The sequence below is a fragment of the Gekko japonicus genome, unplaced genomic scaffold (genome assembly GCF_001447785.1).
Source record: "Gekko japonicus isolate JY-2015 unplaced genomic scaffold, Gekko_japonicus_V1.1 scaffold2358, whole genome shotgun sequence".
Taxonomy (NCBI): domain Eukaryota; kingdom Metazoa; phylum Chordata; class Lepidosauria; order Squamata; family Gekkonidae; genus Gekko; species Gekko japonicus.
Genome location: NW_015174341.1, coordinates 183,403 through 209,643, shown reverse-complemented (window position 1 = coordinate 209,643; position 26,241 = coordinate 183,403). Strand labels below are relative to the sequence as shown.

General features: G+C 44.3%; 1 protein-coding gene across 1 annotated transcript in view; it reads left to right on the top strand.

The window, feature by feature from the left end:
* Positions 1-11,379: 11,379 nt before the first annotated feature.
* The window catches only part of TUSC3 (tumor suppressor candidate 3), a 192,130-nt gene continuing 177,268 nt past the window's right edge, over positions 11,380-26,241 (top strand). The window contains exon 1 of the mRNA XM_015424290.1: positions 11,380-11,487. Within this exon, the coding sequence (XP_015279776.1) occupies positions 11,380-11,487 (108 nt within the window). The remainder of the gene's footprint in view (positions 11,488-26,241) is intronic.

Here is a 26,241-nt window from a genome sequence, read left to right as displayed (position 1 = left end):
CTTGCACTCCCGCCGGCCTTGCAGGCCCACCACCGGGCCCCTCATGGGGCTTGGCAGTGGAGCTGCAAGGCCGGCGGCAGCCGGGACTGTTGGGCTTGGCAGTGGAGCTGCAAGGCCGGCAGCGGTGGCCGGGACTGTTGGGGGTGTGGTGTGTGGCCTTATGACACACTTCCGGTGATGTCAGGGGGTGTGGCCTTATGACACGCTTCCGGTGATGTCAGGGGGTGTGGCATATGCTAATGAATTATGCTAATGAGTTCCCCTAGCTCTTTTTCTACGAAATGACCCCTGGTCTCCCTACAGGTTCTCATCAGGTGTAATCCTACTTAGCTTCAGACACAGTCACGGTATCTACTCATAGATCAATTTCTGGCCTCTTCTGAATGCTGTTGTGATAGTCAAGCTTGGTGTAGTGGTTAAGAGTGATGGACTCTAATCTGGAGAACCGGGTTTGATTCCCCACTCCTCTACATGAAGCCAGCTGGTGACCTTGGACCAGTAACAGTTCTCTCAGAACTCTCTCAGCCCCACATGCCCCATAGGGTGTCTGTTGTGGGGAAAAGAAGGGAAGAAGAGGAGTTGATTTTATACCCCTCCCTTCACTACCCAAAGGAGTCTTTGAGTGGTTTACAATCACCTTCCCTTCCTCTCCCCACAACAGACACCCTATGGGGCATGTGGGGCTGAGAGAGTTCTGAGAGAACTGTTACTGGTCCAAGGTCACCAGCTGGCTTCATGTAGAGGAGTGGGGAATGGGATTGTAAGGTGCTTCAAGACTCCTTTAGGTAGTGAAGACTGGGGTATAAAAACAACTCTTCTTCTTCATCATCATCAGGTCACACACACATACACAAATCCTTGACATAAACATAATAGATGTCAGCCTAGGTTTTTATTTAGATTCGATTTTAATTAGATTTCCAACATCTTTCTCCAGCTGCAAACTGAATGATAACTTTACTATAGCAAATACAGGTAAACCTCCCCTGCTCAATTTTTCCAGCATAATAGTTCTAGAAATCAGTTATGCAATGCTGTGGACTTTATACATAAAGGTGAAAAAAAAAATCTACTTGTCATGCTCCCAATGGATGGACAGATACTGCTGCATTTATTTAAGATATCGTTTGCAGTGCCCGCAGCATGCAGTATTGTGTATAAGAGCTGTCCAAACTAAGCCCTTGGAAGTGTCATTGGCAACTGGGCCTCAAGAATGGTCAGGCTATGCAGGGTTAGACAGCATTGTAAGTTGGCTTGCCATCTCCAGCTCTGGAAATTCCTGGAGATTTGGGGGTGGTAATTCAGGAGAGAAGAGTTTGGGGAAAGGAGGGGCCTCAGGGAGATTGGATACCATAAAGTCTGCTTTCTGAAGCTGGCATTTTCCCCAGAGGAACTGATCTTGGTAGTTTGGAGATAATTGTGGGGGAAATCCAGTCCCCACTTGTATGTTGGTAACTCTAGCAAGAGACATTTAGAACAGACAAAAAGAAATACTTCTTCATCGGTAATTAAGTTATGGAGTTCGCTACCAGTGGACGTAGATGGGCATGAACATGGATGGTTCTAAAAAGATACTAGACAGCTTCATGGAGGCTAGGTCCATCACGGTGACTAAAGGAAACCTATATATTAGGGTTGGCAACCTCCAGGTGGCATCTGGCTATCTCCCACTTTTTCAATTGATATCCAGATGACAAAGATCAGTTCCCCCTGGAGAAGACGGCAGCTTTGGAAGGTAAATCCTATGGCATTATACCCTACTGAGGTCCCTCCCCACCCCAAGCCCTGTCCTCCCCAGGCTCCACTTGTAAAATCTCTACGTATTTCCTAACCCAGAGCTGACAACCTTAATTCAGAGGAAGCCAACCTCTGAAACCAATGCCAGGAGGCAAAATCTGCGCCTCAGCCTCTATCCAATGTTTGTTGGCCCTCCAACGGCAACTGGTAGCTACTGTGTGAAACAGTTAGATATATACAACTGTGGGATCTGAATTGGCTACATGTACACAGCTGCGGTGGCTCAAGTGGTTAAGACGCTGAACTGCAGGCTGTGGAAGGTCAGTAGTTCTGCAGTTCGAGACCCGGGTGCCGCATGATGGAGTGAGCTCCCATCTCTAGTTCCAGCTCCTGCCAACCTAGCAATTCGAAAGCAAGAAATTGCAAGTAGATAAATAGGTACCACTTCGGTGGGAAGGTAACAGTGTTCTGGGCGCCTTGGTGTTTAGTCATGCCGGCCACATGACCACAGAAACGTCTTCGGACAGCACTGGCTCTTCGGCTTTGAAACGGAGATGAGCACCGCAACCCTAGAGTCGGATTCGACTGGCTTTCGAGCAAGGGAACCTTTACCTTTACACAGAAAGAGAACTTGGAATTCTGGTGGATTGCTCAGTGATATTTTCAACAGTGCGCAGCACGAGTGGAAAAGTAAAACAGTGTTGGACAATGCTGTTAAGGGGTGACCGGACAAGATGAGAGTTTAGAAAAGCCTGAATGATACAGAGAATGTGAGTAAAAAGAGATTTCTCTTCCTGAAAAGTGGTACCTATTTATCTTGGGGTTGTTAGAACAGGTAGCCCTCCTGTCCAACAGGGGAAACTATAGCAAAGACCATACTGACATATAAGGAATTGGAATGCAGCTCTAGAATATAGGTCAGAGAATGAGGAGAGAGGCCAGAATAGCTGCCCTAGATTCTGTAGCTTTCTTGATAAAATCTGAGCCATTGACACTAGGCCTCTGTATTCTTTGCATAAGCAAAGCTCTGTTATAAGGGGCCACCCAACAATATTGATTTGAGGCAGGTTCAGAACAGACAAAAGGAAATATGGTTTTGCCCAACACATCATTAATTTGTGGGATTCACAAGGGTAGGATATGATTAGGGTTGCCGAGTCAAACTTACCTAACAGCGGGGGGAGTCCTGTTCGTCCCCGGGAATGTTCTGGTCTACCCTTTTCATTATGGAGATTCAAGGGAAAGCATGCAAGCAGTTTTTGTCCGGATTGCTTGGGAAGGAACGGGGGAGGGTAAGACACAGTTAGCCCTTCCGGGCCAAATCCGTTCTCACCTATTCTGCTCCATCACCCTTTTCCCTGGGCCTTTTGCTTCCCTCTTCCATATTTCTGTCCTCGTTAATATTCACATTAGTAAGTTACGATACTAGGCAGAAAACCCCAGTGAGATTTATTCTATTTTGGGGTTGCCTCCTTCGTTTTGCAGTAGAATACTTGCCGGAGGAGAAAATGGGTCATAGGAGGGAAGGAGGGCAGAACAGTAAATTCCCGGTTTCACTCAGACTGGTATATGTCTTTAATCATTAATTGTAAATGATATTGCGGTAGCTAGTCTGTGTAAGGGAATGCATGCCTCTAAGCATGTACAGAATGCTTTGACTAGGGCTGCCAGGTCCCCCCTGGCCACCGGCAGGGGATGGGGGAGGTAAGGTTGCCAGATCCAGGTTTGGAAACTCCTGGAGATTTGGAGAGGGAGCCTGGGGAGACCTCAGTGGGGTACAGTGCCATACACTCCACCCTCCAAAGCATCCATTTTCTCCAGGAGAACTAATCTCTGTAGTCTGGAGATGAGCTGTAATTCTGGGGGATTCCCAGGACCTACCTGGAGGCTGGCATCCCTACACACCAATGAATAAGAGCTATCAGGCTCCTGTTCTCATTCCCCCAATTTGGAATTAGGATTGACGAGGCATAATGCTCGAGCAGGGGTCGTCTCGTAGAAAAAGAGCTAGGGGAACTCATTAGCATAACTCATTAGCATATGCCACACCCCCTGACATCACCGGAAGTGTGTCGGCCACCCCCCGCGCCCCCACCGCTCCCGTTCGCCGCCGCTAGCCTTGCAGCTCTACTGCCGAGCCCCATGAGGGGCCTGGCGGTGGACTTGCAAGGCCGGCGGGAGTGCAAGGAAGCCCCGTGAAGGCCCTCCCTGGCCCCAGGCAGGCAGGGGTGGGGAGAGGCAGGGAGGAAGCAACTTACCCTCCCTCTTCTCCTGCCTCCTCCTGGCTGAATGAGGGTCAGAAGCGAGGCGGCCGGAAGCAGGGGGCGGGGCTTTGTCATGTGCCCTGCCCCCCATACATCACCCAGGGGAACTGCGATCCCCCGCGATCCCCCCTGAAATGACCTCTGTGCTCGAGGAGATTTAAGATCCAGAATCTTGCACAATAAAAAAAATAAGTGCTCTAACCACAGAAGGCCAAAAGGCTAAAGGGGAATCCATGCATTTTTAAGCCTCATCACCTTTAATTAAGAAGGAAGGAAGGAAGGAAGGAAGGAAGGAAGGAAGGAAGGAAGGAAGGAAGGAAGGAAGGACGGTTGGTCTTGGGAGTATCTGCACAAATCTATGCCAAGAATAATCAGTCCTCTGAATGTTAAGACTGCAATCTCTCTGTACAAGCACAGAGTGCTTTCCCCTCAGCAGCCACACAAATCTACCTACCTGGTATTATTTACTTATTTATTTACTATATTTACTGACTGCCTTTCTCATTGAAACTCCATGTGAATTACACAGTGTAAATCCATTCAGTAGGATGAGACATCTAAAAAAACAATGTACTAGAACTAAGATCATTAGGGCTTCAGTCATACTGGAGGCTTGGCACGATCTGGCTATGCCTCTATTTGCAACAGTTTAAATAGTTGTGGGAAGTTTTGATCAGATATCCCACCATGAACTGGCTTCACTGCGCACTCGCCCCAGGGTCCATTGTTCAGTTTGTTGGTACATACTTTTTTTTGTCTTTCACCCATGCGCATAAGCGTGTATCTGAAGCTCTGGCTCATTTTTGACAGCTCCACAGTCTCTCTGCCAAGTACTCCGCCCCCTCTCAGCCTCCTTCCCTTTGCCTCTCTTCTGTGGAATATAGGGGTGTGTGTGTGTAAAGTGCAGATTGATGTGAGAGAAATCCTATTGATTTCAGTGTATTTACCCTTGTGTCAATCATGGGATGCGCTCAGACTCTGACGCAAAAACCGGGGGAGGGGATTTGTCACTCGAAAACAACTCCCTTGGGGACTCCGGATCCAGAATGACTACTTGGTTGAGGTGGCTGACAATGCCAGGGGCGATTATGCGCTTATGCAAACATCGCTACACGAGCCAAACTTTTATTTTTAAAGGAGGCAGAAATGGAAGGGAAGGTTCAGACTTCCCAAACAGCTTGACTTTCCTAGAGGGGAGTTCAGACAGCCGGAAATGCAGAGTGGAAGTGCTGGCATCCCTGAATAACTGACTTTCCCTGGCGCCTGATTACTCTGCTTTCAAAGCGAGGAAAAGTGGGGTGCTGACGACTGGGGTACAGAAAGCAGATGTTGTTGTCTGATCGTGTTCTTTAAATCCGCAAAGGTAACACAACTATATAGGCAAAAACTTCTCATGTGACTGCAGCCTAGGGGTTGGTCGTCATGTGCCCCGCCCCCCTGCACCTCACCCGGGGGAACTGTGTTCCCCTGCGTTCCCCCCCGAAATGACCTCTAGTTGGAAGAAATGATTTGCAGGCAGGTGTAATTTAGGAGTCTCCCTTTCTAGTAGCTACGGGACTGACTGGTTACCATCTTCCCCATCCACTCCCCATTTTCCTGACATGGATTTGAATCATAATCCAGTCTTATATTCTGCGACTCCTCTTGTGAGAATACAGCTACACTAATTAAATCGACAAAGGACTCATAGTTCAATCATAAGTAAATCACGATTCCCTGCAGATGTATATGGGAACCTCTAAGGCTTCTACATGTGCCTGCTTGTGAGCACTGGGAGGCAATAAAAAGTACTAAAAGTTCACTTACATTTTACATTTAGCACACAGTGAACCGTGACTAGATATCCTGTGGTACATTCCTAGTGGGGGTACTTCTATTAATAAAACTATTCAGCGTGACATCACCAGATCCCACTTCATGACATGGCTGGACTCTCAGCCATGACATGATCAGGCCCCGCCCAGTAACTCTCAGGCTTTAGGATAGTAGGGACCTGGCAACCCTTATCCCTTCCCCCTCAGTAGCCCTGTTCACGTCTGTATCAGCCATTCAGCTGTACACACATTGAATGTAACATGAGAATTACCCAACACATGTATTTTTTTAAAAAGCGGGTGTACATTGCAAATGGACTGAACATGTGTTCACTGTACGAACAGGGCTAGTGTGATGCCCCATTGCCATAAAACGTCTGGTTGTGGAGCTCTCTAGCAGGGATCTTCATGTATTCATTCAGTGTCATGACTAACAACTGTTGAAAGATCTATCAACCATGAGTTTGTCTATTGTTTTCAAAAGCCATCCTAATTCCTAGCTATCTCACAGAACTGAATGGCTTAAGTTAATTATGCTAGCCATACAGAATTACTTTTGTCTGGAACTTTCTGCAAATAAATGTCACTGGATGATACTAACTTCCGTTTTATGACAAGAGGAGAAAAACTTCCCTCTATCAATTCTCTTCACGCTGTTCATAAATCTATAAACTTCTATCATGTTTCCCCTGACATATCTGGTGTTACATTCTTCTGACTTTCCAAAATTGGGAGAGACAGTTCAATATTTGGCCGATCATTTTAGAATGCCTAAATGAGACCCATTGTAAAGAAAATTCTCCATAAAGTGTTTATTGGACTGTCCAAGCAGCATTGGGCGGCGGGAGGGGGGGTTGTGGCTCAGTGGCAGAGCATCTGCTTCGCATGAAGGTTTAATTCTCGGTGTTTCTAGTTAAAAGGAGCAAGTAAGACTTAGGTAATGTGAAAGACCCCCTAGGGACCCTGGAGAGCCACAGCCGGTCAGAGTAGACAAGAGTGACCTTAATACATCAATATCGGGCAGCTTCATGTGTGCTCTTAAAAAATCCCCCCCCCATTTATTCAAGGATTCATTTGTTGCTTTTTGATCAATTAATCACTGTAAGTCTTTTATTTATATAAAAATGGTTTTATAAAAAAATGCTGCTCTGTGGCACTGGAGTCTTACTGATCGGTTTAGCTCTTGATGATAATCTGTCTGAAAAAGATTTATTGCCATATTTCTTTTTTTGGTCTTAAGATAAGTTTAAGTTCAGAACAATAAGAAGTGTAATACAATGTGAAATGACTGCAAATTAGAATTAGACAGAAAAACCAGCAAAAACCAGGTTTTGATCTAACAGATCTCTTCCACTAAGTGAGGACTGGAGGGAAGGCAACATAGTGTATCGTGATCTTGCCAGATACTGGAAGCTAAGCAGAGTTGGTACTTGGATGAGAGACCACCAAGGAAGACTCTGCAGAGGAAGACAATGGCAAATAACCTCTGTTTCTTGCTTGCCTTGAAAAGCTCTTGTTTGGGGTCACCATAAGTCAGCTGAGACTTGATAACACTTACATAGATGATGGGTTGCCAGCTCCAGGTCAGGAAATACCTGGAGATTTTTGGGGGGGATGAATCCTGAGAAGGGCAGGGTTTGGGGAGGGGAGGGACTTCAGTGGAGTATAGTGGCTTCATAGAGTCCATCTTCCAAAGGGGCTGCTTTCTCCAAGTGAACTGATCTCTCAGGAGCTCTCCAGCCACCACCTGGAGGTTGGCAGCTATAGCATGATGAGTCTTCCTCCAGCGGGACACACCTTTGTCTACTTATCAAGTCTTCTTGCTAAGCTATAGGCAGGGGTCATTTCGTAGAAAAAAAGCTAGGGGAACTCATTAGCATAACTCATTAGCATATGCCACACACCCTGACATCACCGGAAGTGTGTCATAAGGCCACACACCCCGCCCCCAACGGTCTCGGCCGCCGCCACCGGCCTTGCAGCTCCACTGCTTAGCCCCATGAGGGGCCCGGCGGTGGACCAGCAAGGCCGGCAGGAGTGCAAGGAAGCCCCGCGAAGGCCCTCCCTGGCCCCAGGCAGGCAGGGGTGGGGAGAGGCAGGGAGGAAGCAACTTACCCTCCTCCCTCTTCTCCTGCCTCCTCCTGGCTGAATGAGGGCCGGAAGCAGGGGGCGGGGTTTCGTCCCCCCGTACCTCACCCGGGGGGGTGCCCCGCCCCCCGTACCTCACCCGGGTGGGACTGCGTTCCCCCCCCCCGAAAGGACCTCTGGCTATAGGACTCATTGGTTCTTCCAACCCAGTATCCAATGATATTAATCATTCTTTTTTGTTTTCATTTTTGTTTTGTTTTGTGTGTGCTTGCAAGCTTGGAAGACATGGCGGCTTCTGGCAACCCCTACTGGGGGCTTGGATGTTTTTCAGAGAGGTGGCTTGATTAGCCTGCCTCTGCATCTCCCACCTCAGGTATTCCTTGGTGATCTCCCTTCGAATTACTTGCCAGGGCCTATGCTGCTTAGCTTCCAAGATATGACGAGATCGGACTTGCCTGGACTATCCAGGTCAGGGTGATATTAGTCGTTCTTAATGACAGGTGAAATAAACATAATTTTAAAAATCAAATCAAATACATTGGTCAAAGAGAGCCATGTTCCTTATATTAAAGGGAAAAAGGGATGGGTGGGGCTCAGTGGTAGAACATTTACTTGGCATGCAGAAAGTCCCCGGTTCAATTACTGGCATCTCCAGTTTAAAGGATCAGGTAGCAGGTGATGTGAAAGACCTCTGGAAGGTCCAGAAGAACTGCTGCCAGTGAGAGTAGACAGGACTGATCTGGACAGACCAAGGGTTTGATTATGTGTTCATGTGAAATAAGGCTCAATTCTAAACTTGTTGGCAGAGTTTAAGTATGCATAGGAAGTGGAGCACTGCATGTTTAGAGAAAAATAAGTAGGATTATTAAAGAAGAACATACTGTTATAGAACATAGAAAAGAGAGAGCCTTAATTATCTAACTTAACTGTTGTGAGAGCCACAAGACGAAGGAAGCTCTGCAGCAGCAGGAAGTCTTCAGAAAAGCCAATCAGGAGACAGGAAGGACATAATTTGGAATTGTGGGCAGTCCCTAATCTAGCTAGGCTAACTACCAGTCCTTCATCTGTCCCCCTGTAGGGTGATCTTCAGATCTTCTAAAGAAGGCTGCACTATAGTTCTTGTACATTCCAAAAAAATTAGAGGTGAAGTGCTGCAAAAATGTCCTTGTGCTTGGGGCACTTTTCCAATGAGGAAAGCATTTGGAGCATTTTTAATTGAGGGGGGAAAAAAAGAACATAAGAGAAGCCAATGTTGGATCAGGCCAATGGCCAATCCAGTCCAACACTTTGTCACACAGTGGTCAAAAATACCAGGTGCCATCAGGAGGTCCACAGTGGGGCCAGGACACTAGAAGCCCCCCCACCCCGCACCAAGGTATTATAAACTTTGCAAGGTTTCAGGAAAGTGAACAGAAAAAAAGGTTTTCCTCCTCTCTCATAAACTTTGAATTTAGGGTGAGGTCATCCAATGAAACCGGGTGGCAGGACAGACAAGAGACGGAAAACAACTTTTTACATGAGGCAGAATTATCTTATGGCTCCCACTGCCAAATGATGTGCCGATGACCACTGGCTCTAAAGAGAGACTGAGAGAAAATTATGGAATAGAAAATTATCAAGGACTATTCGTGAACACTGATAAGTTGAACCTTCAGGTTTAGGGGCAGTATACAGCTGAATAATCATTGCTGAGCAGGGCAAACAGTGAAGCAGAACTATTGCCTTTGTGCCTTGCTGTGGTTTTCTGGTGGCACATGGCTGGCGGCTGTTGGGGTACAGGTTGGTGTTCTGATCTGGCTGAGCTTGTTTACATGCACAGGTTCTACAGAAATCTAATACACACACTAATGCAACTGTCACATTCTAAAACAAGCCTGACAGAAACCAAAATATTATGTTACATTCCCCAAACAATTATTTGCAGTAGCAACAGCATCTGTTCTATAGTTTGTGATCTTTAGTTACCTCCTGCCATTTAAGAGGGATGACAGACCAAAGGATGAATTTCACAGGTTATTATCTCCCATTTCTGGCTTCTAGTAAAACAGAATGACATTTTGTAAGATACTCTTTGCATCTTCCTCTTAACTGCCTCCAGAGATTTTGAAATTACTGAACCTTTCTTAATATCATTTCTTATGGGTGGTACCCCCCCTCCCCTGACTCCTGTAGTTAACAACTGCCCAATAGGAAGAAAGTTAACAGGTAAGTGTTCCTCAAGCAGTCCCACAAAGCCTGTACGTGCTTTATTTTCTGTCTGCCAGGCAGCTGTTAATGGCATGGGAACTCTGCTAAGAAAGAAATGCCCCCAACTACTCCTGATAGGATTCATAACATTCCTCCGTTAACCACTCATTGTAACGTATTGGGCTGGAGATTTGTAAGAGAAAGGGTTGCCAACACCAGCCTGAGACATTCCTGGAGATTTGGAGACAGTGCCTATGAGGGAATCTGGGGAGGGATTTCACCTAGAATCCAGGGTACATCATACAATTTGCCTTCAGAAATTGCCATTTTCCTGAGGTTTAGGGTAGAGTTTGTGCAGGGTGGGTTGGGGGAGGAGGGGAGTCTCTACAGGGAGTAATGCCATAAAGCCCACCCTACATTTTCTTCAGGGGAACTAATGTCTGTAGTCTGGATATCAGTTGACTCAGGAGGGTTGCCAGCTCTGGGTTGGGAAATACTTGGAGATTTTGGAGGTGGAGCCTGTGGAGGGTGGGGTTTGGGGAGGGACCTCAGCAGGGTATAATGTGATACAGTCCACCTTCCAAAGTAGCTATTTTCTCCAGGGAAACTGATCTCTATAATCTGGAGACTAGTGTCTTTCTGGGAGATCTCCAGTCACCACCTGAAGGCTGTATCAATATAAAGACACTCCGTGAATGTCTTTCTATTGATACAATCTCCTCCCCTGAGCTCTCATTTTGATATACAACCACCTGGAGGTTGGCAGCCCTACAAATCCCAGGAGATCTCCATGCCTCAACTGGAGGCTGGCAACACTGGGGATTCGAACCATGGTCTCCTTAATCACTATATCACTATATCTATTAATTAAATTACATTGGCTAATGGCTGTCCCCAGGTCCCACCTGGAGGCTGGCATGGTGCTTAGGTCAAAAGAATGAAATTGCTTTTTGCAGGATTATATTTCTTGAGGCTGTTTGCAGCTCTCTCCACGCTCCATTCGGAGCCAGTACCACTGAATAAAGTGAGGTTTACTTCTGAGTTTGCTCGTTTAGGCATAAAATATGTGTGGTGGGGAAGCGGGGGGGGGGGGGGGGGAGGAAATGGCACAGGCAACAGCTGAGCAATACTGGGTGCCTCAGGAACACTACATTTCCCGAGCCGCTTTGCGCCGAAGAGTGCGCTACGATTGGCTATCGACAGAGTCCAATCAGCAAGGCGGGAGGTGGCGTGGATAACGGCGTTTGCAGGTACTGTGGAAGAGGCTGGTTGGGCGCCGCTTGGAAGCCATGGCATCATCACGGCGGCTTGTGCTGCACCTGCCTGCGGGGAGCTGCCTTCTCTTCCTCCTCCTCTTCCTTTGTGTCGAGTTCGGGGGAGGCCAAAAGAAGAAGGAGGTAGAGTCGTTCTCTCTCCCCCCCCACCCCCACCCCCGCCGCCTCCTCCTCCCACCCATTTCTTTCCTCCACGATGCTCAGTCCTCCTTTCTGATCCCTCCCCGGCTCTTATCAGTTCGTCTCGTCTTGCTTGTGATCGGCTGTTGTGCGTAAATATATATCAGTCCCCTTTGTATTAGCATTTAAATTGAGATTTTTTTTTTTTAAAAAGGGAACCTTTAAAAATTAAATTGACACCTACACACAAAGCCCCCCACAGGTTCCTATTGGGTTTCCTTAATAGGAGCGCTGCACTCCCCTCCTCCTTGCTCATTGTCTGTTGTAGTTGAGCATATGGCAAGCAGGAGTTCGAGGTTTCTGACCAGAAGTGTACAAGAAAAGCAAGACGTGTGTGTGCACTCTGCAACATGTTACTACCCAGAGAGAATATTTTGAATGAATTGTGTCCACCTCACACATATATGTTAGATTGCACATGGGCTGAGCCCCAAAGCCAGTTTTTTTTATTATTGTGAATATACATATGTTTAAAGACATTTCTAGCTTGTGTAAGCAAAATCAATTGTGTCTGCGGCACACACAACGGGGTAACACATAAGACAATGCCTCTGAGCTCGTGAAGACTGCCTCTTTTGGTGTAATTGCAACAAGATTGCCCATATTGTGAAATGGAAGATTTCTGGGTCACAAAGTGTAATTTGAATTATTCCTGTTAACTCATTCTTCCCCCATCTTGTCACTTCCCCAAATTCCAGTGTTTTATGCCCTTTTGGGGCACTTCTGCATCATTTACATAGTTCTGTATGATCTCTGTATGATGGAGAGCTAGTTTGGTGTAGTGGTTAAGTGTGTGGACTCTAATCTGGGAGAACTGGGTTTGATTCCCCACTCCTCCATTTGCACCTGCTGATGTGACCTTGGGTCATTCACAAGCTCTGGCACAGCTGTCCTTGAAAAAGAGCAGTTTGGGTCAGAGCTCTCTCAGCCCCACCCACCTCACAGGGTGTCTGTTGTGGGGAGGGGGAGGGAAAGGAGTTTGTAAGCCGCTCTGAGACTCCAAGTGAAGGGCGGGGTATAAATCCAATCTCTTCTTCTTCTGTATTCGTTGCACAGAATATATACGGCTCTGCCGTCCCTTCTATGTTAACCATAATAAAGATCTTCCTTTGGTTCTGCACTAACATTTGCTACCATGAATTAGTAACACTGTTTTATAAGTAGGCATTGGGAGGATGGACAAGGAGCTTCTGAGTTATATTTAGTAAGGTGAGTAATCTCTGAAAACCCTTTAACTCTTCCTGAGGTTTCAGGAGGGCTTGTTTAGTGGCTAGGGTAGAAAGTAACTTCATTAAGAGCATTTCTAGTTCACACTTAGGCAGCATTGCACCCTTGTATGTCTCTTGACTTTAGTGGACTCAGGAGGATGTAACTCCACTTAGGGTTGCACCGATAGCCAGTGAGTGAATCCTAATGTGGCTGATTAACTGTGGACATTATGCAATATTGATAGACATGCTAGGGTTTTTCATCACATATGCTCAGTTTAGAAAATATAAGGTTCAGTGTAGAAAATGTGTGATTCTCTTAGTCTGCTTTCTGATTTGTGAGCCCCTATCAGTAACTGAATCTTGCCTTGCTGTATCACATGGCTTGTGGTCCTAGAAAGTGGAAATGTGATTTAAATGTGAACAAAATGTTGCCATTTAAGATTATGACAAATACTGTAATTACTGGTCTTGGTAGTGATGATTAGAAAAAAATACCAAACAGTCCCGATGCTTATTTGCTGCCTGCATTAATGGCTACAAATGCATGCAGGTGACTTATTAATGCATGGAAACCAAATCTGCAATACTTTTAGCCCTCATTTTAGCAAAATCCTGCAGTCTTTCTGTTATTGTCATTTACAAAGGGCAGTCAATGTTCATGGTACTTTACATTGACAGATGCCTGCTCTGGAGAGCTTACAACCTAAAACTGATGTAAGGAAGGTGACATAAAGGAGGAAAGTGGAGACAGGGTAAATGGGGAAGAATGTGCCTTCGTTTCCGTAACATGCTTAGTTTTGGTGAAGGAAGGAGGCTGTGCCAAAGAAGAAGAGATTGGATTTATACCCCGCTCTTCATTTGGAGTCTCAGAGCAGCTTACAAACTCCTTTCCCTTCCCCTCCCCACAACAGACACCCTGTGAGGTGGGTGGGGCTGAGAGCTTGTGACTGACCCAAGGTCACATCAGCAGGTGCAAGTGGAGGAGTGGGGAATCAAACCCGGTCCTCCCAGATTAGAGTCCGAACACTTAACCACTACACCAAACTGGCTCTCAAGCAAAAAAGCAGGTGTTGAAGGAACTGAGTGGGTGACATCCCTCAGGGGTGTTTTATGAAGCAATTTCAAGCAGAAGGGGACAGAAAGGGAGAAAGTGCAGCGTCTGAGGGGACGAGGAAGCCTTTTGGTAGCTGAGGGTGGTTCCATGGAAGAGGGCAAGCGTGTATCAGGCTGTGAGAGGAGAGAGCTGATGGGGGTGGGTGGGTAGGGCCATGACGTGCTTTAATGGAGAGGAATTCATGTTAGTTTATTTTAGGAAATGTCTATACTGCATCCTCACAGAACATATTGAAGGCGGTTTACAAAATAAAACAAAATAAAAAACAGTACAAGTTAACAATTAAAAAATCCTGCCAGGGCATAAAAACAGCACTAAATGTGGAACAGTTTTAAAAAAGTCTCCTCAAATAGCTAAAGAGAGACTAAAAAATAACGTTAAAAGATAAAGCTCTTAATTATAAGCCTGGGTGAAATAAAATATGGAGCAGAGGTCCATCAGTGGCTATTAGCCACAAGGTATAGATAGGAACTCTCAGTCTGGGGCAACGGATGCTCTGTATTGGGGGGGGGGTTGGGGGGCAGAATTGGGAGGGCTCCTAGTGTCCTGGCCCCACTGGTGGACCTCCTGATGGCACCTGGTATTTTTGGCCACTGTGTGACAGAGTGTTGGACTGGATGGGCCATTGACCTGATCCAACATTGGCTTCTCTTATGTTCTTATGTAAAACGTTTTGGCCTGGCAGCTGAAAGAGAGTTGGGGAAGTGCCAGAAAAGCCTGATAGGAAAGGACATTCTGGAGGTGAGATGCTACTGTGTGTGTGAGTGGGGACAAACACCTCTTAAGGTGGGGGCACCGAGAGCAGGACTTGTGAAGATGATCTTAGCTTTGGTTCCTGTACAGGAGAAGAAGCTGGTGAGGGATTTAAGGAATCTGACACTGGTAAGAGGATGAGTGAGCTGAATGACTCGTAGAAGAAAGCAGGATAGAGAGGACGGGATTAGAAATGTGAAGTCATAGAAACCTTGATTCCCCAGTTTTTTGCATGGAAAAGATTGGGAAATTTTAGGGAGCACGAGAAACAAAAAAAACCCCAACCCTGTGAACTGGTGTTCTTTTTTGTAATGAGTGAAATTTTTTCTAAGCTGATGTTTCTCTCTCTCAAAATGTATAGCTCTATCCACTGTTTTCCAGATGGAAAATTAAGAAGTGCTGGGGATCATTGGGGGAAAAAACCCCACTCCTTTTTATTTTGGAATGGGTTAAGTGAAAGACAAAGTTTAACTCAAAAATGAGTAGTTTGAACATTTCTATGTAGCACAGTCTACAGCATTAGGTGATGATTACATTTATTTCATTCATACCTGCCTCTCTCCCCAATGTGGACCGAAAGCAGCTTACATCATTCTGCTCTGCTTCATTTTATCTTCACAACAGCAGTAACGTGAGCTGGGCTAGGCTGCGTGTGGGACTGGCCCAAGGTCACCCAGTGAGTTTCCATGGCAGAGTGGGGATTCGAACCTGGGTCTCCAAGATCCTAGTCCGTCATGCCAACCACATAAATCCTGTGTATAATGTAGGCATATACAGCATATTTTCAAGTATACATTTTTGTTTAAATGTAAATAATTTGGTAGCAACTCATATGCTTTGTGTTTCGTTTTAATACATTAAATTCCAGTCTTTTAATGTTATGTTTAATTTGATATTAACAGTCCTACATATTGTGACAGTATGAGAGTGCTTCTTTCCAATTAACATGCTTTCTTTTCTGTACTACAGAATTTATTTTCTGCCTTCGAGTTTAATTTTTCCTATTTTGCAGATGGCAAGAAATAAGATATGTGTGTCATGGTAGTACAAGATGAAGCATTTTGCAACTTACTTTCAATAATTGGGTCTATTTGAAAATTTTCTTACAAAAAGAACCCTTCATACTTTAAATTCTTCCATAAATGCATCAAATAGTCGGATTTGATATGCTAGCTAAGTTATCAATGATGCATTTTGTATTGTCAGATCGCCAAAGCAAGTTTAGGTTTGATGGGAAAGCAAGTATTGCATAGTGAACCAGAGCTATGGTTTTTGCAGTGGTGTAAAGTGTATAGCTACATGACTTGGGTGGCAGCTTAAATACAGAGATCAAATAGGAGAAGAACCCAAAAAGAACATCAAGATTTTCCCTGATCTTCAGTTGTCAGTGGGCATGGCATGTGTGTGAGAAGAGGAAGGCTTGGGAAGAAAAGTATAAAGATCTACCTTGGACATGTTGCATTTGAGCTAGGGAGCTTGAGACATCCAATGGGAAATAGGGAAGTTGACATATAGAGAGTTGGATGCGTTGGTCTTTCTGTATGAGATGATGTCATTCTCCATTAGTGTCCCTTGGAGTGGGGAAGTACCACTATTGATGCCAGTACCTTTGCCAATGTCATCCTGGGACTGAAAATAAGAAAGTACTGGAATTTCCTGATACAACCCATGAAACGGCTAATAGGAGTGAGGAAATCTCTGACAAATCACCATTGCTCAGAAAGCACAGAATAAAAACTGTAGGATGGATTTCCAAGAGGCAGTAGTGAGGGAAGCGGGCCTCCAATTTAAATCCAGAAAAAATGGGCTCCAGTTATCCGAAGTTTGAGAAACACTGTTTTGCCCTGGGAAGTGGAACGTTATCCTCAGCAGTCTTCTCTTTCTCAACTTGCTGAAAACGTTTTGAGAACGTTTTTGAAAACGTTTTGAGAAACAACGTTTTTGAAAACGTTTTGAGAAACAACGTTTTTGAAAACGTTTTGAGAAACAACTGCTCTTCCAGTGAAATTGATTCATGTACCTGTTTTCTTGGCTTCACTCATACCATACACCTTTCTGCACATGAGAAACAAAAAATCTGGGAGCAAGGTTTTATTTTTTTCCAAACATGGAAAGCCTGCTATCTCTGGACTTTCCTGTAGAAAAGAGAATCTCAGCTCAAAATGCAGCATGTGCAGAAAATGTCTCAGAATCAGCCTTTGGATCAATTTTGTCTTAATTGTGCTACTTTTGACTCCTGGCCAGGTTGCTATTAGAGGAGAACAAATGAATGCCAGTAAGCACCAAAAGGTTAAGGTGTCCTCTTTTGCATCTTTGGACCAAGTTCAGAAGTTGCTTGCAGAGATTCTTGACGAAGGTAGCTCTGGCCAACAAAATAGGTGATGGACTTCTTCCACTGGAAAAAGCATGGTGAGGAGGAAGCCCCAATTTAAGATGCAACTCTTCTTTTTCGAGTCTTCTGTGGATGAAGGGTCCTTTGTTGCTTTCTTGTCCACACCACGTACAGCTCACCTGGTTTCCTGCAGAGATGACACAGGGAACTTCTGTGCCAAAACCAAAGCTACGTTTTCTGTGAATTTCTGAAAATTCTTATATAATAAATACTCTTTTAAAACTCTGGGGTGGGATGGGGAGGAACACAGGATGATTGAACTGAAGTACCATGAGGTATTTCAAACTCAGTGGGAAAGCCCAGTTTGTAATATAGCGCTCTCTCTCTCTCTCTTTTTTAAAAAAAACCCTCACCTTTTTTCTGCTCTTCTGTGTGACATCACAAGCTGTTTGAACAGTGGCTAGCAAGAGAGTATTGGGCGACAATGCAGGGCTGGATTTTTCAGTTCTCTACTACAGACTTGAGCTGCTGTTTGCTTTAGACGCTGAACTGCAGGCTGTGGAAGGTCAGTAGTTCAGCAGTTCAAGACCCGGGTGCCGCAAGACGGGGTGAGCTCCTGTCTCTAGTTCCAGCTCCTGCCAACCTAGCAGTTCGAAAGCAAGAAATTGCAAGTAGATAAATAGGTACCACTTCGGTGGGAAGGTAACAGCGTTCCGTGCCCCTCCCCATGGCCACATGACCACGGAAACGTCTTCGGACAGCGCTGGCTCTTCGGCTTTGAAACGGAGATGAGCACTGCAACCCTAGAGTTGGATTCGACTGGCTTTCGAGCAAGGGAACCTTTACCTTTACCTTTATACTGAAGCACACTTGGAGACATTTTTCTGGGTTTCCTTTCTCCCCCACCTAAAAGAAGGGACACATTGGTGTAAAACATTCTACCCTATGTTGCTGATGTTGCCATAAATGATCCCAAGCATTGTCCCTCTAAGAAGTTGGAAGCCGACTGCTCGGGGGCCGCATAACTAGTTAGCATGCCAGAGTCTCGTTTGTTATCAGAATTAACCAGACAAATCGCTCCACCAACTAAGAACGGCCATGTACCACCACCCACAGAATCGAGAAAGAGCTATCAATCTGTCAATCCTTTCCGTGTCCGGGCTGGGTGGCTAGGGCTTAGTTTTCTACAACAGATAAAAACTTAATGCATAGCCTTATGGGGATTCTGTGGGAAACAGCCAATTAGATATTTGGGAATGTGGATAATGAAGGGCAGGGAACACAAGACAGCCACTAATTATGTATTGAAATTGATAAATGGGTAGCTTTATAGCCAAATTTAAAATTAATGTGCTTGGGAATGTTAGCAGCATTAAAATGGATATACTTCCACAATGTTTATTTTTTATTTATAAATCTTGCAAGTAGATAAATAGGTACCACTTCGGTGGGAAGGTGACAGCGTTCCGTGCGCCTTGGTGTTTAGTTATGCCGGCCACATGACCACGGAAGCGTCTTCGGACAGTGCTGGCTCTTCGGCTTTGAAACGGAGATGAGCACCGCAACCCTAGAGTCGGACTCGACTGGCTTTCGAGCAAGGGAACCTTTACCTTTTACCTTAGAATGTAGTGCAGCAAGACTGGATATGTAACGTGTCGGTTTTAGATGTATTTGACCAAACAAACAGCCAAGAATAGCAGCAAAAGATTGTGTAAAGGGATGGGTTTCTTTTGGCATGCACATTTGCATTTGATCTCATTGAAAGGTGTTTTGGGCAGAGCTGAAAGAAAGAGCTGGTTTACAGAAAACTTTTCAGGAGCAGCAGCATCCTTTTGTCAGTTGCTCCTTAAAGTTTTCATCCATTTGAGAGCAAGGGCAATGGTGACCCAAAAGGGATTGCCCTGACACCCAGTTGCCATTGTGATGCATCTTGTAACTAAAGTTTTGGCCGCGTAGGGCTGGGGTCTCATGTACCTAGTCTGTTTTCTGAGTGGGGTGAGACTGGGACTGAGCAGGGGACTTGTTGTTCCCTTCGAAGAGTGCAGCCTCTGAACTTAGCAGTGAGACAGTATTTGAGGAGTGCACAAGTCGAACCCTTGCAGGATTTTTAGGGTTTGGGGCAAAATCCCCACCCCCCCACTTTTGTCCCAAAAAACAGAATGAGCTACGATTCAGCACAGCCCTAAATATGTCACCTTTCAGACAGCCGGAAAGAAATACCGCCAGTGCTCATTTGTTTGTGTTCACTGTGAATATATGCAAACTTAACACTTGTCCACTGATTATGATTGAGGCCAGGCTAGGAAAAAATAGGTTAATTTAAAAACTTGAACTGGTACTATAATGCTGTTTTACCCAAGCTGTTAGCAAGTGATAAAATTTTGACAAAAATAGCCAGCCCATAAAACACTATGGAATAAAGCCACTATGTATTGGATTAACTCTTTTTCTAGCTTTAGTTTAAGTCTTACATTCAAAATAACAATTCTCACATTGTATAATATAAATATAACCTGTATATAAATGGTTTCCTCTAGTTTTCCTTTGGTCCTCACTGAAGACAATGTTAAGCAATCTTGGGGTAATGAAAAACAGTTGGCTTTAAGTATGGTTCACTCAATGCTGGATTAAAAAATCTGGAAATCGTAGACATGCCTGAGGTTATTATACGAAGCAGTACTCTTTTCTTGCACTAAATCTCGTGGAAGTTTGGGATTTTCTGTATAAAAATGTATTCTTATGACTGATGCAACGTGTCTGAGGCAACATGCTTAATTTTTAATTTTTGTGCATAATATTTGAACCACACTACATTAAAGTGAATCTTCAGTCCTATATCCTTTTCACCCCCACCCTCAAATCCTGAGCAAAACAACATGGTAACCTATGGTACATCTGGAAAGTAATTGTCCTGTTTTTCCATAATTCCCTGTTGTGTTTGCCAATTGAAACATAGTTGTGAACAGCTGAATTTCAGCTAGGCTTTATGACTTCGTCTCATTATGGCTTTGGTTGAGTTTGCCCTATATGAAGAGATCCTTTTCAAATTGGGTGCCAGTTTTATTTGACAACTCTGTTGTCTCTGGTGATGGCCTCATTCTAGACATAACCCATTGTTTGTCAGGTTATCTTCAAGATAGCTACTTCTTGGATCATAACAGTTTATATTACCGTCTTCTTGCCCATAGGATATTTACACTTTTTTTTTCATAGTGCAGTAATGATAAAATCATCCTATTCTCCCAAAGCAGTTGCTTCTATTCTTGCATTGGGAGGTAAATAACAGTATCTGCGACACTTCTTATTCCATTGGTGCTAGTTCCCCTAGCTCTTTTTCTATGAAATGACCCCTGGTGGTCCTCCAAATCACAATTATTAAAAAAATAAAATAAAAGTGTGTGTGTGTTTGTAGAATGTCGGGTTTAAGTTTCTAGGTCTGAAGCCAGTGTGCCATCGAATCATTCAGATAAGGAGATGGGCTAAATTGGATCAGACCCCCTTGACTTCCCAGGGAAATACAGTTCTAAACCAAATGAGAATGTCGTTGAGAAGTTTCGCTTGTCTGAGTCCTACAGGCTACTTCTGTTTTTAATTTAAAACTATTTCACTCTTGCCGTTGGTGTTGAATGGCTGTTTGTATGTTGATGCCATGATGATGGTTTGTGCAGGCTCACACACAGTCTTGTAGGGCTGACTAAAAAATTGAACCTGGGTTTTCCACATCAAACCAATAATTCCCAGTGGCTGGGACACTAAATGGAAAAGTGGTGCAAGCTTGTAAAACAGACAAGAACAATACCTCGTGATTTTAAGGTTGTCGAGATCTGTCTAATTATTGTTCCAATGGGATATAGTGCCTGTTGTCCTCTGAACATGTGTACCTCTCCAGTGCTCTTTTTGTAGAAAAAGCCCAGCATGATCTCATTAGCATAATAGGCCACACCCAACAGCAGAAACTCATTAGCATATTAGGCCACACCCCTGCCAGCACAGCTCATTAGCACATTAGGACGCACCCCCATGTTACCAGAAGTGTGGTCATCCAGCCACACCCACCTTTTGCTTGTTATTCTGTTTACCTTGTTTGTGGTCAAAACCCAGGGCTTTTTTGTAGCAGGAGCTCCTTTGCATGTTAGGCCACACACCCCTAATGAAGCCAATCCTAATGGATTTCTGTTGTTGGGTGTGGCCTATTATGCTAATGAGTTCCTGCTGGACGTGGCCAACTTGGGAGCCAGCCGGAACTCTGTTCCTGTGCGTTCCTGCCCCAAAATAGCCCTGCCTGTACCAGGATTGGAATTGTGTCCCTTGTCTGGTAATCTATTAAAATATATGCAAATAAATTGATGTCTGACTAATCCAGGAGTATCGATGGGTGTTGTGCCTCAACATGGCATTGTTCTGTGGAATTTTGTGAAATTGTAGCATACTCAAGCAAAAGAGTTTTGTATTGGTAACACTTTTCAAAAAAGTTGATGGCGGTAATCTTTTTTGGGTTATGCCTGAGAAATGAAATATGGTGCTTATAGAAGCCCAAAAGCACTCCTGTAATTAAATTGTGTGATACTTTGTTCCCATCCAGATGTCCATAGTTGGCAGTGAGGTTGCTGCAAGACAGATCAGCAACTTAATTGATCTTTCCCACTGAACTGTTCTGCAAGTACTTAGGCAGCACTTCCAGATCAGCCACGTGGAAAATGCAGATTGTTTGCTCCAGCATTAGGTTGCTCTGAGTAAATCTTGCTGTAATGGATTGGACTCTCTTCAGTCATAGCGAAAAAGGTGCTCGTTGCTCGTAAAACGTATTTTAAAATTGGCTGGATGCTTCAGGCTTGGTAATAAAAGTGAGAAGAAAATAATTGTATCGATATAGCATTTTAATAGGCAGGAAAGCCTGCTCTAGCCATAGTATAAGGTGTCTGCGATTCCTTTTGTAGGTGGATGGGGATGATCGGACTTGATGTTTGGTGAATTTGGACATCTGGCTTAACCACACAGACTTGTGCCAGGCTTAAGCACATGCTTAACTCTCCCTCCCTTTCCTCTCTTCCCTGTTTGTGGTAGACCTCAGTAGGGAGTGGAGGTTTGGCTCTGATCATGCCTGATGTACTAGTGCCGGTGTGTGGGTCTATTAGGTTTCTGTTTCCACTAAGTTGGGTCTTAGTGGTTTTATAAGTGGTTGAGAACCGTGGTTAAAGGAAGGATAGCCTTCTGGTTAGCCTATATATGTCTGTATTCAAATGCCCTGGGTGATTGGAGTCACCTTAAATCTCCATTCCTTCATTGTGTTCTGCATTAGAAGGGAAGGTGGAAGAGGGTGCCCATCACGTACATGTGTCCTCCGTAATCTGCAGTTAAATTGGCTGTCTGAACACAGTCTAATGGCTAAGAGAGTGAGCTGACATAACTAGGAAGGCCTTCATTCAAATTTCATCTCTTGCTTAAGCTCACTAGGTAGACTTAAGCAAGTCGCCTTCTAATTGCCTTCCTATTTTCATGCATTAGGGATGTAATACAAACATGGCTATTGTAAGGGTTGCAGTGACAACATATGTAAAGTGTGAACACATGGTAACTGCTTAATGAGTGCTATTAATGGTCATCTTTCATGTTAGTGGGGATATCAGTGCACTAATATGATGTTTGAGATAGGAATCTGGTTGTGTAACCTAAGCAGTTATATGGTTTTAAGTCTGTTGAAGTCATCGGGCTTAGAATGGTGCAAGTCTTACGACTACAGCATTAAGTCAGACCAATACACGTACTCCAGATGAGAGAGAGCAAGGCCCCTTCCATGGAAAAACAGTTGTATGCTGTTACCTTGTTAGATATTATTCTGTTGCTGTTATAAACTGTCCAGAGAGTTTTTCAAATGGAAAATATAGAAACCGTTTGTGTGTAAGCTGCCATCAAGTCACAGCGACCTCAGTGAGGGGCTTCCAAGGCAAGTGAGAAGCAGAGGTGGTTTGCTATTGCCTTCCTCTACACAGCAGGCCCGTAGCCAGGATTCTGTGGCTTGTTTTTTTCTGGTCGGGCTGAAGTTCTCAGTGCAGAAAGAGAAGCCATTTAGCCAATAGAAAGCTGTTACCAGGATAGAGCTCTAAATTGCAAGCTGTCAACCACTTTAGACGACAGTCTTCAGCTGCTGCAAGTTAATCAGCTAACACTTAGGCAGAAAAACTCTTGCAAAGGAGACCAGTTTCTTGACACAGAGTTAGAAGGGATCTTAGAGGTCACCGACTCCAACCCCCTTGCTCAGTGTGGAAATTAGTCAACTACAGCACCCCATTCTGCTTAAAGGAGCGCATGCCTTTAAAAATGTTTTAAAATGACTGAAAAGCATTTTCAGGAGAAATTCTTGTGCGGCTGTGCCTTTAAGAAAGGGGGCGGAGCCCCAAAAGCCCCACCATAACTATGGGCCTGCTGCAGAGCCTTTTTTGGTGGTCTCCCATCGAAGTAGTGGCCCGGCTTAGCTTCTAAGATCTGATAAGATCAGGATACACTATGCCACCTTCCCTCCCAATGTAGGAAATACTGTAGTTAATACTAGTCCACCGAGTTAACTATCATGACAGATACATGCAGAATTATTCTGGGAAGCAAGCAGAACTGGAAATTATGAAGTGATGGGAGCAGTGCCAGGAGCACGTACAGGACAACAAAGAAGTTGTGAGACCAGTGGACAAGAGGCTCAGCGTGGGCAAGAGGCTCAGAACCATCTTAAGAACAATAGCAATAGTGATCAGTTGGACAACCAAAAGCAGTGTGGTTTTTAGAGCCCGTTTTTTTTCATTGCTGCCAGCTATTAAAACCTGAATGTTGTACATCTTTGGAAATGCTACGTATGACAACTTGAACATCTGTACACAGCTTCTAGACTTGAACACTGTTGATGAGCCCGAGAGACCGAGTGCAGGGATGGGGAAATAGTGCTGCTAACAGTAGTATTGAAATGTCGTGGCTGAAGCGGGGGATACCAGAGCTGCAGCTGAAAGGGAAAGAATGAAAACGTGGCGGCTTAATGGAAACTGATCGAGTTAATTGCCTCCCATAGGTTCAGCAAATTATCATGATCAATTTTAGCTAAGCAAGATGGAGCATGTTTAACCACTGAATTCCCTAGGCCTAGAAAGTGTCTGGAATGTTTGTGCAGGAAATGACAGTGCTTCACATGTGAATGTATTTCTCTGACAAGGAACTAACCAAGAAGTGAGACTTGTTGGGTCTTAACAGAAGTGTACAAGTGCTGACGAGACTGTCACCCTGTTGGTTGTAAGAGAGACCCCTTAAGACAGCTCTCCAGGAGCTCTTTAAACACGTACCGAGTGGCCTGAAATTGTCTCTCCTTGTTACAATATGGATTGGAGATGTGGATAATCTTCCCGCTTGCTATTCACTCTTCCTGCTTCCTGCACATCTCTCGGATTTTACCTGAAGCCTTTTCTGTGGCTAAATTACCCTGATGCAGGAAAGGTCTACCTCTAATTTTGAACCTGCCTACCGAGGATGGCCCTGAAGGTGGGCTTTGAAGTGGATAAAGTCTCACCACTTCACTCTTATTAACGTCGCTACCATGTGTCAAATCTTTTTTTTTTTCTTCCTTTCAGACAGGAAAAAAGAGGCTAATGAACAGCCATTTTTGCCATGCTGACTGAAGTAGCTCTCTTCTGGAAGAGCTTCAGCCCGAAAGAGCCTCCTCTGTAAAATGCAAAACACATAATTTTCTTGCTGTTACAGAATTGAACTCGACAGCCGAGTCCCTTGAGTTCTTGTTCGGCTTTGGCCAAAGCGGCTGCAGGTTTGTCTTGTTTTTCCATCTGAAGTGGACAGAAGCGGATGCTGGTGGTAGGGGTTGCCACATGATGTAGCCGCTAAACTGATGAGGGAGGAATTGCTGAAACAGCACCCTTCCCCCAAGTTTGGTGGAGCAAGATTGTGCCAGAACAAGAGGGAGGGAGGGCAGTTTCCCCTTCCTCACGAGAGCTCTCTCCCGTTTCATGTGGCATCTTTTTTCCTGAGATCTTTTCAGTCTCCCACCATCAGCTTCTCATGGGTCCCAGGACTCCTCTGGGCAGAGGAAAGATCAGAAAACCCACCTCAGCAATTGTCTCCTGCTTGCCCTACACAGGACCCAACCCTTGGTTTTGTTTCCCTTTGTCAGAAGCACAATAGATCAGGTGTGCACTGTAAAAGTTTAAAAGGTCATGCTTTTATCACTGTTTCCTATATATTTTTTATTTTTATTTTTTTACTTACGTGTGTGTCTATTGACTTTCAAATGCTTGTTTGACTCTTCCCTGGTTACTCTGGTTTCTGATAACATTCCATTTCAATTTTTAAAATATATTCTTATTTTATACTGTTCTGCTGCTGTTTCCTATTGTTATTATCGATTTCCAGGCTGTTTTTAATGCTTTAGTATTTAATTGTTTTATTTTGCATTTAACTTCCCTTAGGATTTTCAGCAGAAGGATGGAAAAAATTAATAATGTATAGAAGTACTATGAACAGTATTTTTTAAAAAAACTTTCTCATATTTGCATTCAGTATCTGCTTTATGTTGTGTAATGATTATTTTCCTTGTTTATTTACTCAGCCAATCAGAATCCAGAACTGTGCAACGCCCTTATATGTTCATATCTAAAGATGGTTCTATTTATGGCCTTGAAGTATTCACAGATTGACCCTCCTCAAGCATTTGACATTGCTCATTCCTAACTGATAGAGAATATTCTTAAGCAATTGTTTAAGCTTTAACAGTCTTTTTTGTTAGTACATTCATCTTGCTGTGCTTCATAATATACTGGGTTTGGAGCCCTGAAGCTTCCTCTTCTTTCTTGTAACGTATTATTCAAAATTCATTTCAATAAGCCTTCCAATTTTCATTTCGCAAAGTTGTTTAGGAATATTTTAGGGGAGGAAAAAAGGAAAAGGACTAAATTAAGAGGAAAAATGTGATTGCATGCTGTTTTGATTTAATTCGTCTATTGCCACCTATGCTAAAGGCTCATGAGACAGTATCTTAGCACAGAGTAGTCAAAACATTATTGCTTAAAAAGGCATACAAATGGTGCTAGGGTACCATTTGGGAAACAGAGCAACAGGGATGTAATCCCATTCTTGTGAGACCAAAAACCTTTGATGAGGTTGGAGGAATAAAGGGACAGCATGATGTGTATGTAAGCACAAGTATTTGAGAAGACAGCTGGGCACAGTAGTGGAAACATGGACGTGAGCAGAAAGGGAAGAAGATCGAAATGATAGTTGTCCTCTCAGATTTCTGCGGC